The sequence below is a fragment of the Chanodichthys erythropterus genome, chromosome 23 (assembly GCF_024489055.1).
Source record: "Chanodichthys erythropterus isolate Z2021 chromosome 23, ASM2448905v1, whole genome shotgun sequence".
NCBI lineage: Eukaryota > Metazoa > Chordata > Actinopteri > Cypriniformes > Xenocyprididae > Chanodichthys > Chanodichthys erythropterus.
Window position 1 is genome coordinate 13,461,474 of NC_090243.1, and position 15,277 is coordinate 13,476,750.

Below are 15,277 nucleotides of genomic sequence, written 5' to 3' on the forward strand. Positions count from 1 at the left end.
GCTACTTGAATGTCCTGATTGAACTAAGGCCTCATATCCTGGCTTAGGCTAAGCCCTGTCTGTGAAATTGGGCCTGTATTATGTTAATTAAAAATAATAATAATAATAATAATAATAATAATAATTATGTGTAGAGAGATACTTCTGGGATAACTTGGATACATACTCATATAACAAAACAATCAAAAAATGGCCCCGACCAGTGAGGAAGGCTGATGCATATTGGTTGTACTTAAGATCTGCCTATTCCAACAAGAAGTGATATCAAGAAGGCCAGGTTTCCCATCAAAAACAGGATAAGCAGGAATGTTTCAGGCTTCATCTAACAAAAATAAAACATATTACTTTAAAACATGAAATTAACAAGATCACCTTTTATATATGTGGTCTATTATAATTATACCTATATAATGAGATTAAGCCCATATGTCTTAATGTTGGACTTACCGATCCACAACTGCAAATCTCAGAATCTGAAATAAAATGACAACATTTTATGCATTCTATTGTTTAAATAATACATTTTCAGATAATAATTTCCAAAATCGTAATTCCAAGAAAAAGTAAAAATGAATAATAATATGAGATACAAATATAAATATACGCTACTGTTCAAAAGTTTCATGATCAGTAAGATTTTTTATTTTTTTTTTGAAAGAAATTACTTTTATTCAGCAAGGATATATTAAATATATTATATATAAAACATTTATAACGTTAGAAAAGATTTAAGTTGTCAAATATCAAACGTATGATTTCCCCATTTCCAACATCGATAATAATAAGAATAATGTTTCTTGAGCACCAAATCAGTATATTAGAATGAATTCAGAAACTGGAGTAATGATGAAGATTCAGCTTAGCCATCGCATTAATAAATTACATTTTTAAATATATTAAAATAGAAAACAGTTTTTGTCATAATATTTCACAATATTACTATTTTTACTGTAATTTTGGTCAAATAAATGCAGCCTTGGTGAGTAGAAGAGACTTCTTTCAAAAACATTTTAAAAATCCACAACCACAAACTTTTAAAAGATAGTGTAGTGTATACAAATATATAAAAAATAGTAAATAAATAAAAAGGGTGTTATGCTTTTCAAATTTACATAATTGGTATTTTCAAGCAACTTTACCAGCGAATGCAGCGTCATACCTTTTTTCTTGGCTCGCAAGTTAAGATCTTGAAGAATGTACATCAGCGCCTCCCAGGTAATAAAACCTCCCATAACTTTCAACATCCATCCATCCTCCTTATACTCTTCAAACAGTGCCAAACCAGTGAAAATCGCAGCAACTGTGTCACAGAATAAAAGAGAGATTGTTTTCATCTGAGGAAATGGAAGACGTCGATGTAGATAATGAAGTTGTTGTCATACCTGCGAGGGATTTGATAGCTAAAGCAATGACAGAATGGGCCCAGTTGAAAACAAACCTCCTGCAAAGAAAATCATCAGATTAATAATAATGCTTCCCCCTTGCCTTTCCATGTCCTATCTGCATAAGAGAAGTGAAGTTTCCCTCACCGCTCATGCTGCGGCTCACAGCGGAAAGCAGCGACTATGGGCTGAATAAGACTGAGGATCATCACCAAACAGCCCAGGACAGGATGAGCTCCCTACACACACAGATACAACACTGAATCACAGTATGTCTGCACAAAACACTTCACTTCAAACATCTGAAATACTTAGCATTTCAATTTAAAACTCATTGTCTTTATATAGATGTATTTTATATAAATGTGTGGAAGTGTTTTCACTGCACGTTTTTACTGCCAATTATTCAAATTTAATATCATTTCTTTACTTTGTCTTTCAATAATAATATCATGTCATTACTTACATAGCCACAAAAATTCAGCTTTGCATCACAGGAATAATAGTTATTTTTGAATTATAATAATATTTCACAATACTGCTGTTCTTACTGTATTTTTATGTAAAAAATAATTCAATTTATTTGAGCTTACCCCACTCCAATCCTGAGCATAAGAAAACACCAGTATAAATGCGATGGCTGTGGCAGTGACTGACAGGGCCATCAGAGACACGTGGGCCTGTGGAACAAGAAATAAACCATATTTAGTTATTTTGGTAACACTTTACTTTAAAGCTGCAGTCAGCAACTTTTTTTGTGTTAAAAATGTACAAATATTATATAATGAGAATATACAACATGAATCCATTTTCCAAACCGTGTTTTTGTCTTATCCTGAATCATTATGGTACACTTATAATAAGTGTTTATATTCAGACTATTTCAGACCAGACTAGTAAGACTCGCCGCAGAGTATCACAGTAACTGCGTGACTCGCCATAGACATACACGGAGAAAAGTAGCTCCGGCTAGAATGTTCTTCCGCAAGACGCGTGCAGTTCTGTTTATTAACTGCTAGAGGGCCAAAAATCACGGACAGCAGCTTTAAGGTTCATTAGTTAAATTTTAATGTATTAACTAATATGAACTAACCATAAGCAATACATTCGTTACTATTTACTAATCTTTTCAGTTCACTTTCAAATAAAAATTTCCTAATAATTTACTCACCTCCATGTCATCTAAGATATTCATGTCCTTCTTTCATCAGTCGAAAATAAATTAAGGTTTTTGATGAAAACATTCCAGGATTATTCTCCTTATAGAATAATGGACTTAAATTGGCCCCAAACAATGTCAAAATTACAGTTTCAGTGCAGCTTCAAAGGGCTTTAAACGATACCAGACGAGGAATAAGGGTCTTATCTAGTGAAACAATCAGTCATTTTCTTAAAAAAAATAAATAAATAAATAAATAAATAAATAAATAAATAAATAAATAAATAAATAAATAAATATATATATATATATATATATATATATATATATATATACACGTTTTAACCTTAGACGCTTCTTCTTCTCTATTATAATTCCGGCAAAATTGTTATATACAATTAAAACGTATATAATTTTTTGTTTTTTAGAAAATGACCGATCGTTTCGCTAGATAAGACCCTTATTCGTTGTCTGGAATCCTCAGACCCCAGAGGGTTAAGGAGAAAATACTCAGCAATTGTGTTGACAAAGGAATTTGCATATGGCTTGTCTTAAAGCATATTAAGAACACTACATGGACATATAAACAATATTAAAAACTTGATTTTCACCACAGGGGCTCTTTAAGCCTAAGAGTTGAGCATGCGCTAACAATGCCAAAGTCATGGGTTTGATTCCCATAGAATGCATGAACTTAAAAAAAATTATACCTTGCATGCAACGTAAGCCGCTTTGGATAAAAGCCAAATGCATAAACGTAAATCCACATGTGATTTGAAATATGGTTAAAATGTGAACAAGAGAAGCAAAAACACCAGTTTTCATCCTCTCTCTTTACACAATGATAGCTGAAACTCTCTTTTAAGCCTCTTGGCATTGTTGATGATTATTATGGAGGTGATTGATATGGCAACCAATGTAGAAAAACCTGACTACGGTATCTGAATAAATGGATCAGATTTCATCATTTGCAAAATGACTGTGCACAGTCAGTCCGAAAGATTTATATGCAGTTTGAGGAGAGTAAAAACAGATAGAGACTTACCATAAACCAGAAATCTTTACCACCAAAACCGTGGCCCTTGGCAACTCCCTTTAAATAGCGTGCAATGATCATCCCGATACTGCCCGTGGTCATCCAGGCGATTAACATCAGGGCACCTGAACCAGATCAGTAGCATTAAGATCACAGTAATGCTGATGTGAGGCTCTAATGTGGATCCAGTGGCAGTTTGTTTTGATGTACTCACCGTGGGCTTTAAGGATTGGTGGGAATGCTTCAGCACTTCCAGTGACCTGGGATGGATTCAATATATCTGCCTTGGTGCTACTGACATATTTTGTTGTGTGGAACTGGATGTTACCTACAAATGAAGGTCATTCTTCAGTTAGGAATGACCAAAGATGCTTTCATCATTTACTGACCCTCATTCTGATCCAAACCAGTGACTCGTTTTCTTCCAGAAAACACAAAAGATGTTTTAAAAAATGTATATGCCACTCTTGTGCATACAATCAAGGCATACAGTGACTAGGGACAGTCAAGCTCGAAAAACAAAAACCATAAAAGTTGATTGTGCACCAGACTTCTGAAGCCATTCGATAGCCTTCTGTGAGGAATTTCCATTGTTCACTGAAAATCTTACCTTGCGTACATTGAAACTTTCTGAGAATTCTGCTAAACATCTTGATTTGTCCTTAAGAGTTTGAAACAACATGAGGGTGAGCAGAGGTGGAGATTCCAGGGGTCAGAAAGTAAAAGTCCTGCCATATTTTTATTCCACCCACTGAAGCATTAATGAGATAATTAAGTGATTAATTGAGTGATGATTGAGCATTATTGAAGACACCTGATGATAACAAGCAGAATCACCAAAGGAGAAAATCACAATTTTTAAGTTACCATCATCGAGGTCAGGGTTTGTTTTAGTTGAGCTCTTGACCCTTCACTTTTTAAAAGTAGGATTTGTTTGGGCAGTTTTAACTGCATTAAAACCAACCAGACAAGCAAAGTTAAAAGATGATCAGGTGTTGGTTATGTTTTCTCAAAATCATTATTTGATCTGAATCACTGGACTCATTTAGAGCCCAATCTCTGAGTTAGTTTTACATTATTGATTACAGCAGCACTGTGATTCTGCAGATCAGCTTATACAATACAAATTTTTTTTTTTTTTTAAATCCTTATCACAAAAAAAATATATATATATATTTTAGGCACACACAAACATCAAGTATCAGCCTGTGAATCTCAACAATGGTGACAATCAGAAAACAAGCTACTAAAAAGTCACAGAAAAACAGCAAAATTTTAATAGTGAGAATAAATTAAATTACTAAGACAATTAAGCTCATAATTTATTCATGCAGCAATGCATGATGGGAGCCATGGATGAATTTTGATTGGTGGCTCCCAGAATGCACTGCAACATGCTTTATGATGGCCACCACTGTTGAGATTCACAGGATGATTCTTGATGTTTGTGTGTTTAAATGAGCTCTACTTTTTTTTTAATCAGAACTCTTAAAAATAATGTATTGTAAAAGCTGATCTTGTGCTGTAGAATCACAGTTCTGCTGTAACCAATAGTGATGGGCATTCCGGTTCTTTTTCGTGAGCCGGCTCGTTTGACTCAGCTCCCTGAAAAGAGCCGGCTCTTTTGGCTCACAAACGGCTCTTTAAATAATACATGTTTTAACTATGACTTTGATTATGATAGGTGTGAAAACAGTTCTAATTAAATTATTAAATGAACTCATACTCACAATGTCTCACAATTTCTTTAAAAATGCATTGATTTGTTATAAAAAAAAAATACTATTAAACACTACTATTAACTATTAAACTTTTTAATGTATAGAACCAACATTCAAAACAAATAAAATCTGAACAACATAATAGAACCCATATTAAATATTAAAGAAAAATAAATAACTGAAAGGATTAAACTGGTCCCTCTTTTTCTCTTTTTTTATTGCCATATGAGCTCTCACTAGTTAGGATATATTATTCATAATGAACACACACACACACTGCTGGCCATATTTTTATTTTATGAGAGATTTGCATTCAGAAATGCTGTTTTTCCTCTCCTCCGAGTTTCGACTACAGACCGTGAGGCTGATCAGACAGTCGAAACGAAAGAGTGTGTGTGCTTATATAGCCTAATTATAATTTTTTGTGTTGTTCTTTGAATTATTAGTCTATTGTTTTAAATAAAATTAAAACCATTCATTACATAATGATTTAATCTCTATAGGCTATATTTTGAAAAATAGAGTCGGCTCTTCAGATATGTGAGCCGGCTCCCGACGTTCACATAAAAGAGCCGGCTCTTAGAGTCGGCTCGTTCGCGAACGACCCATCACTAGTAACCAACAATGTAAATCTAACTCAGAGATTGAGATCAGTGATTAAGATCAAATAATGTTTATGTAAAAACATAACCAAAACCCCCTGATTAATTTTTGACTTTGCTTGTCTGTTTGGTTTTAATGCAGTTAAAACTGCCCAAACAAAATTTAATATTAAAAAGTCAAGGGTCAAGAGCTCAACTAAAACAAACCCTGACCTCGATGATGGTAACTTAAAAATTGTGATTTTCTCCTTTGGTGATTCTGCTTGTTATCATCAGGTGTCTTCAATAATGCTCAATCATCACTCAATTAATCACTTAATTATCTCATTAATGCTTCAGTGGGTGGAATAAAAATATGGCAGGACTTTGACTTTCTGACCCCTGGAATCTCCACCTCTGAGGGTGAGTATAGGATGACAGAATTTTATTTTTATCCCTTTTTTTGTTTGATGTTTTATTGTTTTAAATTAACTATTAAAAATATAAATATTAGATGAAAAATGAAAAAAAAAAAAAAAAAAAAAAAAAACTAAAATAAGTCCTAAAATGACAAAAATTACTAAACTAAAATAAAAATAAAGCCAAAGATTTCATATATGAAGATTTCAGATGCAAAAGCCTCTAAGTGCCGTCTGAAATTTTCTTCTAAAATAAGCATTTTTATCAAGCCTAATCAAGTTTAGGTTCAGTGATTCCACTTCAGATGATGTCCTTTTCATTGCCATTAAAGTGAAATAACTGAACATAAACAAACAAGCTTGATAAAAATGCATATTTTAGAAGAAAATTTCAGACAGCACTTAGATGCTTTTGCATCTGAAGTCTGCATATATATATACGTACACACAGGTGCTGGTCATATAATATAATATGCTGGTAATATAATATCATCAAAAATTTGATTTATTTCACTAATTCCATTCAAAAAGTGAAACTTGTATATTATATTCATTCATTACACACAGACTGATATATTTCAAATGTTTATTTCTTTCAATTTTGATGATTATAACTGACAACTAAGGAAAATCCCAAATTCAGTATCTCAGAAAATTAGAATATTACTTGAGATCAATACAAAGAAAGGATTTTTAGAAATCTTGGCCAACTGAAAAGTATGAGCATGTAAAGTATGAGCATGTACAGCACTCAATACTTAGTTGGGGCTCCTTTTGTCTGAATTACTGCAGCAATGCGGCGTGGCATGGAGTCGATAAGTCTGTGGCACTGCTCAGGTGTTATGAGAGCCCAGGTTGCTCTGATAGTGGCCTTCAGCTCTTCTGCATTGTTGGGTCTGGCATATCGCATCTTCCTCTTCACAATACCCCAAAAATTAAATCTGCATCTGCATCTCCATCTCCATAAAGTTGGTCAGTAGCAGGAAGCATGAAGTGCTCTAAAACTTCCTGCTATACGGCTGCGTTGACCTTGGACCTCAGAAAACACAGTGGACCAACAGCAGTAGATGACATGGCACCCCAAACCATCACTGACTGTGGAAACTTTACACTGGACCTCAAGCAACGTGGATTGTGTGCCTCTCCTCTCTTCCTCCAGACTCTGGGACCCTGATTTCCAAAGGAAATGCAAAATTTACTTTCATCAGAGAACATAACTTTGGACCACTCAGCAGCAGTCCAGTCCTTTTTGTCTTTAGCCCAGGCGAGACGCTTCCCACACAGCAAAAGGACTCCGTGGCGGATCCACCGCGGAGGTATCGCGCAGAGGTGGAAAGTCCAGGGCTCAAAAAGTAAAAGTCCTGCAATAATTTTTTTTCCATCCACTGAAGCGGTGTTAAAGTTAATGATATAATTAAGTAATTAATTGAGTGATGATTGAGCATTATTGAAGACACCTGATGATAACAAGCAGAATCACCAAAGGAGAAAATCACAATTTTTAAGACACCATCACAGAGGTCAGGGTTTGCTTTAGTTGAGCTCTTGACCCTTGACTTTTTAATATTAAAATTTATTTGGGCAGTTTTAACTGCATTAAAATCAACCAGACACGCAAAGTTAAAAGATCAGGTGGTGTTGGTTATGTTTTCACATAATCATTATTTGATCTGAATTCATTTAGAGCCCAATCTCTGAGTTAGATTTACATTATTGATTACAGCAGCACTGTGATTCTGCAGCAGAAGATCCAGTTTTTTTTTTCAAAATAATTCAATCATCAAAAGTTGCTCTTAGAAAAAAAAAAAAAAGGCTTTCATTTAGACACAGACATCAAGAATCAGCCTGTGAATCTCAACAATGGTGAGAATAATAAAGCATGTTGCAGTACATTCTGGGTGCCACCAATCAAAACTCATCCACGGCTCCCATCATGCATTGCTGCATGAATAAATTATGAGCTTAATTGTCTTAGTAATTTCTTTATTCTCACTATTTAAATTTTGCTGTTTTTCTGTGACTTTTAGTAGCTTGTTTTCTAATGTTCAGAGTTGATCAGTTTATCAGAATATGTTGCTTGTCACCGTCGTTGAGATTCATACGCTGATTCTTGATGTCTGTGTGTGCCTAAAAAAAGGATTTTTTTTTTTTTTTTTTGAACAACAACTTTTAAGAAATCCTTCATATTTTATTGATAAAACTGATCTTCTGTATAATCACAGTGCTGCTGAAAATTGTGATTTTCTCCTTTGGTGATTCTGCTTGTTATCATCAGGTGTCTTCAATAATGCTCAATCATCACTCAATTAATCACTTATTTATCTCATTAACTTTAACAGCGCTTCTGCAGGTGAAAAAAAAATATAGCAGGACTTTTACTTTCTGACCCCTGGACTATACACCTCTGCCATGAACGGACCCGTATCGGAGTCCACTTGCGCGCAGTGACGGATCTGTAACGAAGGCGGATCGAGGACCCCGCCTTGGCTCCGCGCTGCATCCGCTCCGCATCCGCGATTAAAACCTTACGTCCACGGCGGATCCGTTTGGGACCCGCAAATTGATACAACCGTTACAGTAAAGACGCGTGCGCGTCCACGGATCCGACATGGGTCCGCTCAAGACCCGCTGATTGACAGTAGAATTTATGGCGTCACCCGGATGCGGACCTGATCCTCTGGGCGGCATCAAAACGAATGTGACAGTCACACGGATTTGGCGACTTGAATGCGGATCCGGCTAGGAGTCCCCTGCTGTGTGGGTTCTGACACTGTCTGTTGTTCAAGAGTGGCTTGACACAAGGAATGCGACAGCTGAAACCCATGTCTTGCATACGTCTGTACGTAGTGGTTCTTGAAGCACTGACTCCAGCTGCAGTCCAATCTTTGTGAATCTCCACCACATTTTTGAATGGGTCTTGTTTCACAGTCCTCTCCAGGGTGCGGTTATCCCTATTGCTTGTACACTTTTTTCTACCACATCTTTTCCTTCCCTTCGCCTCTCTATTAATGTGCTTGGACACAGAGCTCTGTGAACAGCCAGCCTCTTTTGCAATGACCTTTTGTGTCTTGCCCTCCTTGTGCAAGGTGTCAATGGTCGTCTTTTGGAAAACTGTCAAGTCAGCAGTCTTCCCCATGATTGTGTAGCCTACAGAACTAGACTGAGAGACCATTTAAAGGCCTTTGCAGGAGTTAATTAGCTGATTAGAGTGTGGCACCAGGTGTCTTCAATATTGAACCTTTTCAGAATATTCAAATTTTCTGAGATACTGAATTTGGGATTTTCCTTAGTTGTCAGTTATAATCATCAAAATTGAAAGAAATAAACATTTGAAATATATCAGTCTGTCAAATATATCACTTTTTGAATGGAATTACTGAAATAAATCAACTTTTTGATGATATTCTAATTATATGACCAGCACCTGTATATACACACACACAGTATATAAACTAATAAAAATGACAAAAAGCAAATAACACAACTAAAACTTAAAACTACATTTCAAAATAGAACTGAAAATATAAAAATGAAAATGAAAAGATTAAGAAATACTGTAATAGTATAGAATTATACTAAAATAACACTGCATTACAATTGACAGTTTTTTTTTTTCAAAACTTTGATTTTATACAACATAGAAATTTATATCAGGCTCAATAAACCACAAACCTCCACTGGAGGGTCCAGAAGCAATCATGAGGTAGTACTGGCTAGTGGACATTGCTCTACTTGCTGTGCTAATGGCATTACGAGAAGTAAAAGAACAATTGATATTTCCATTTGTCACCGCTGTCTTGATATTAGTCACATTCCCCTGTAAATCAAGTAGAATATGTGAGTGAGTGATGATATTTTATCAAACAATAGTAAGAAGTTGTGGCACACTAGAGGAATGGAAGCAATCTGTACCAATGAGAGAATATTTGGGGCACTTCTTCCTGTGGAAAAGGTGTGTTGCACTTGGAGTAAGCCGCTGCTGTCCTTACCACAGATGTAGATGTCATCATTGCCCTGGAAATACAAAAACATTTTTTAAAACCATATGAACAATGTTGCGTCATTGTTCCAGGAAAAAAATAAAAACACATGAGTTTTGTTGATGTTTGCTGAGAAATGCAGAATAATGAGTCAGTGCTGACAGAGGTAGTTCTCCAAGATTCAGCAGGTGTAAATGGATCTCAGGAAAAATATAATATATCAGACACCCACTTATGTTTGCAGTTTATAGACACATTACTGACATTTAGGCCAACATGGAATCTGTGCACAGAATTTGGAACCCCATCACTTTCACAGTTCTACACATTCCATACTGCATGAATGTTTGTTAAATATTTTTAGACAAATACAGAAGAAAAGATCTTCAGATTCCATTTGGGCCTGCTGAAATCTCATGAGCGGGACAGAGTGTGTACCATTTGCTGGTCATCTGAAAACCCAATGGCGACGTATCCATCAGCCTGCCCAAACATTTCAATCGTCAATTCTGATTGGTCAGATGATGCCTGAACTGCCATGAAGTAACAGCCTGTGCTGGTAGTTGGGTCACAGTTGCTGGGCTGACTGAAGCAGACTTTGGTTGTCCCACAATCAGGATTTGATGGAACCTGAAAGCAACAGTTTCAGCTGAATATAAAACAACATACGAGAACAGATATTCCTAGATTTTATGTTTTATGGTTTAGAGGAAAAAAAGCTAAACTTACAGTCGGAGCTACAGTTGTTACTGTACCATTATACGTAACAGTAGAGCTCTTGACACCGACCCAAAAGGTAGAAAAATTTTTAACAAATGTTGCACTGAAAAAAGAAAGAAAATAAAACAATCCAAAATATTCCATTAAAAATCACACTATGAAATATAAAACAATACATTTAATTAGGAAAATTTGTACCTGAACTCTATATTGCTGAGCTGTCCAGATGTTGGGGCCGTCCAATTAGCTTTAATTAAAGTTTTTTTAGTATCTGATGTATGAGAAACTGCTCTATTCTGGAAAAAAATAAAATTAAAATAAAATTTAATGTAAATGCTGTTTTTAATAAAACATAAATAATATATCAGTGCTATCCCATACAAGTTTATGATTATGGAAGGAAGTAATATATATATTATATAATAAATATAAAATGCAGAAAAACTCACAGCCACTCCATCGCAGGAGAGGACCTGTGTTCCATTGTCCAACACAGTAAAAGTGCCAATGGGATTATTTGATCCAATTTGATTTGCTCGTAACAAAAACCCTTCAAAGTCTCCAGATTGTGCGCTTAGAGATACTGAGAAAGAAGAAACAGTTCAGTGGAACTTCCTTAGATGAAGACAGACCCTGAACTAGCATAGTTGAACTGATAAGTAATGATGACCAGCAGTAAACTGGTCAACTTTAAGCTTGAAATTTGTTTCTGATTACTGACAGTAGCTCTCATTAAAGGGTTAGTTCACCCAAAAATGAAAATTGTCATTTATTACTCACCCTCATGTCGTTCCACACACGTAAGACCTTCGTTCATCTTAGGAACACAAATTAAGATATTTTTGATCAAATCTGATGGCTCAGCGAGGCCTACATTGACAGCAAGAACACTCCCTTTTTCAATGCCCAAAAAGCAACTAAAACATATTTAAAACAGTTTACAGTGGTTCAACCTTAATATTATAAAGCAAAATAACAAAATAATGACTTTTTTCAACAATATCTAGTGATGGCCGATTTCAAAACACTGCTTCATGAAGCTTCGAAGCTTTACAAATCTTTTGTTTCGATTCAGTGGTTCGAAGTGTGAATAAAATTGCCAAAGTCACATGAACTGTTGAAGTTTCAAAATACTTATGACGCCTTGTTTACTGAAATCATGTGATTTTGGCGCTCTGAACCACTGATTCGAAACAAAAGATTCGTAAAGCTTCTAAGCTTCATGAAGCAGTGTTTTGAAATCGGCCATCACTAGATATTATTGAATAAAGTCATTATTTTGTTATTTTTGGTGCACAAAAAGTATTCTCATCGCTTTATAATATTAAGGTTGAACCACTGTAGTCACATAAACTGTTTTAAATATGTTTTTTAGCAGTTTAGGGCAATAAAAAGAGAGTGTTCTTGCTGAGCCACTGAGCTCAGGCCTCACTGAGCCATCAGATTTTATAAAAAATATCTTAATTAGTCTTCCAAAGATGAACAAATGTCTTATTGGTGTAGAACAACATGAGGGTGAGTAATTAATGACAGGATTTTCATTTTGGGTGAACTAACCCTTTAATTAATGAATAGTAGCCTAAGTATATTATTACAGTATGCATTGTGAATGCATTAGGCTACATAGTATGGTACAGTATTTACTGTATATTTCTAATGTGATATAGTATAGTAAGGAACCCCGCATCAGCCCAAAAAAGGAATCCGACGGCGGCCTGGGCAAAGGTTAACGTGTATATCTTTTCAGCGCCCTTGTGAAGTTCACTTAATTTCACTCCTTTAATCTGACTCCAATTTCAAATGATTATTAGTCTTAGGTTGTGTTTCCAATTAGAAATTAATCATTGGTTATGCATTAATTTAGATTTTTGATTATTCTGATTTCCTTATATCTTCAATTATTAGTTCCCTGCAATCCCGGTATCGCTTTAGAAAAGTCACTTCGGCCGACTGAGTGCTCTTCCTGGACGCAAACTCGTCAGTTCCGACCTTAAACATTGGATGCAGGGTAAATATACCTTTAAGTCGGTCGCGCTCTGCTTACTCATAATAAAAAAGCAAAGTTTTTATATATTTACGAAAACTGCAACTTATTTAAGGCGACGATAGTTAGAAATCGAAATGGACTTAATTGATGTGCAATTAAGGGGGGGGGGGGGGGGGTCGGGGGGGGGGGATGGTTCAAGGCGTTGTCCTTTGCTACTTCTTTGAGATCTCTCCAGATGAGTTTTACTTTATTAAAGGGCACTTGATCTCAGATTTTGTCTAGGCCTAATAGTATGTTAGTAGACGTCACATTTTAGAATAATGATAAATTCATCAAAACTATGACAACACAAATGCAAGTATGCCAATTACCAAAATTGCGCGTCCATTCCTGATCCTTTTCCAACATTACTGAAGATGTAATGTTATATGCTGCCCGCTTTTCCATTTAATACTAAATATAAAACATATTTTACGGTAAGATAAAATAAGTAATTAGTTTAACACTCAACATATAAATCAACGAAACATCTGTGCAAGCTTGTAAACGCAAAGTATATCCTACAAAACTCATAGCAGGTGTAGAAGAACAGCCTCACCTGTGATTTCATCTCCCTCTATAAATGTGGTTCTGTTAGCAGTAACGGTGTACGGAGCAGAGCTGGACTGAGCGCTGTTAGTCCCGTGACCCGGCGTCATAGATCCACACGCTGCGCTGACCTGTCCACTTCTATAACACTGCACGATCCCAACACACGACAGGAGGACACACAGGAACATCTGAGGAGATTAAAAACTCACTGTAAGTTATATAGTCATCCTCGAGAGTAGCAATATCAAAAAACAGCGACGGAGAAGAGAAAAATAAAATACAAATAAAAATGGATAAAATAACAACCTTTGGACAATTTGGTGCCCGAGGATATTGTTGCGTCTTTGTTTATTGACTGAAGCCGTACAAACGCGCGCTCAAGAATCCAGCCTCTTCTTCCCTACAAATAGTGCTGTCATTGTGGGCAGGGCTTTACCTGAATAGGTAAGTGATGCTATAATCCAGCAGTGGGCGATCATGAGATCCTGAGTTTCTCAGTAGCTCAAGTGACATAAATCATACGTACATAAATAATAAATAAATACATTTACAGTGCGTTGTTTTACTGCCTCACTATGTTGTTCTCTTAAGTTCTAGATCCAGATGCAGAATTTGTCTAAACTCTAATATTCTAACTATTTTGAATAAATAGTAAACAAAAACAAAATGTATCTATGTATTTAGATCTGTTGACAACTGATGATTTGTTTTCTAAAGCTGTACAATGTAGTAATTAAACAATTTATTTTAAATAATTATAAGAAATTTTGTAACCACATCTGAAGTTTACCCTGTGACCCCAAACCCCAATTGAGAACAACTGCTTCTTAGTATGGATATATTGTTGTAATGATGCAATATTTATCCATATGATATTTTCGACAGCAAATAGGTAATAAAACTAATAAAAGAGTGAAACAGTTTGAGAAATTGTACTCATTTATTTACTCAATGGCCAATTTCACCTCTCATTAAGTTGATGTTTCTTGAGCATACTGACACATTCATACCTTTGGAACATCTAAACTGTGAAAATGAATGAATCATAATTATTTATTGTTGTGAAACTGCATTACTGGAATTCCAGTGTAGTGTAAATAATGTATATATTTGCAATGTTCATGTTTTCCCCATTTTCTGTAAAACCACTGTAGGTTAGACAAAGTTGAAAACGGATGCAGAAGAAATGTACAGAAATCTTTGGATTTCTAAATCGGCATGTATTTGGGTGACCCAGGAAGCAAAAATATCACAACCCTTTGCAATTCTAACCATACAATATGTTATTTTTTTCTAATCTTGAATCGCAACAAAGGGAAGAAAGAAAGGAAAGAAAAGATGAGAGTTAAAATTAGACTGAACATGTAATCTTGAGAAATGTTGCATCGATTGTTTTATTAAGCTCTTATATTAGTTCAAATCTGAGATTAAAAATAATTCAAGAAAATGTGGTGCATCTGCTCTGTAACACATGATTGAGACCAGCAGGCTCTTTTGCCACTCAGTCTGACTGAGGGGCCATGTTCTAGCAGGAAAGTGACGTTAATGCATACACTCAATGCATACACTGACTATGCGTCATCTTATGAATGCAGAACAACAAGCTTTTGTTGCCCTTAGGGAAGGCCATTGGTGATCAATTTTTTTAGGTCAAAGGTTTTGTTTATATGAATTTTAAGAATGAAATAGGACCAGTTCAAG

General features: G+C 35.4%; 1 protein-coding gene across 1 annotated transcript; it reads right to left on the reverse strand.

Moving 5' to 3' along the window:
* Positions 1–205: 205 nt before the first annotated feature.
* On the reverse strand, positions 206–13,773 carry LOC137014445 (putative ferric-chelate reductase 1; the record flags this gene model as incomplete). Its single annotated transcript, XM_067378753.1, has 15 exons — positions 206–322; positions 448–473; positions 1,160–1,300; positions 1,383–1,441; positions 1,530–1,621; positions 1,976–2,062; positions 3,587–3,702; positions 3,792–3,905; positions 9,971–10,115; positions 10,211–10,312; positions 10,717–10,908; positions 11,008–11,101; positions 11,197–11,294; positions 11,448–11,581; positions 13,584–13,773. Coding segments are annotated over 15 exons (1,680 nt in total), but the record flags the coding sequence as incomplete, so codon positions are not given.
* Positions 13,774–15,277: the final 1,504 nt, after the last annotated feature.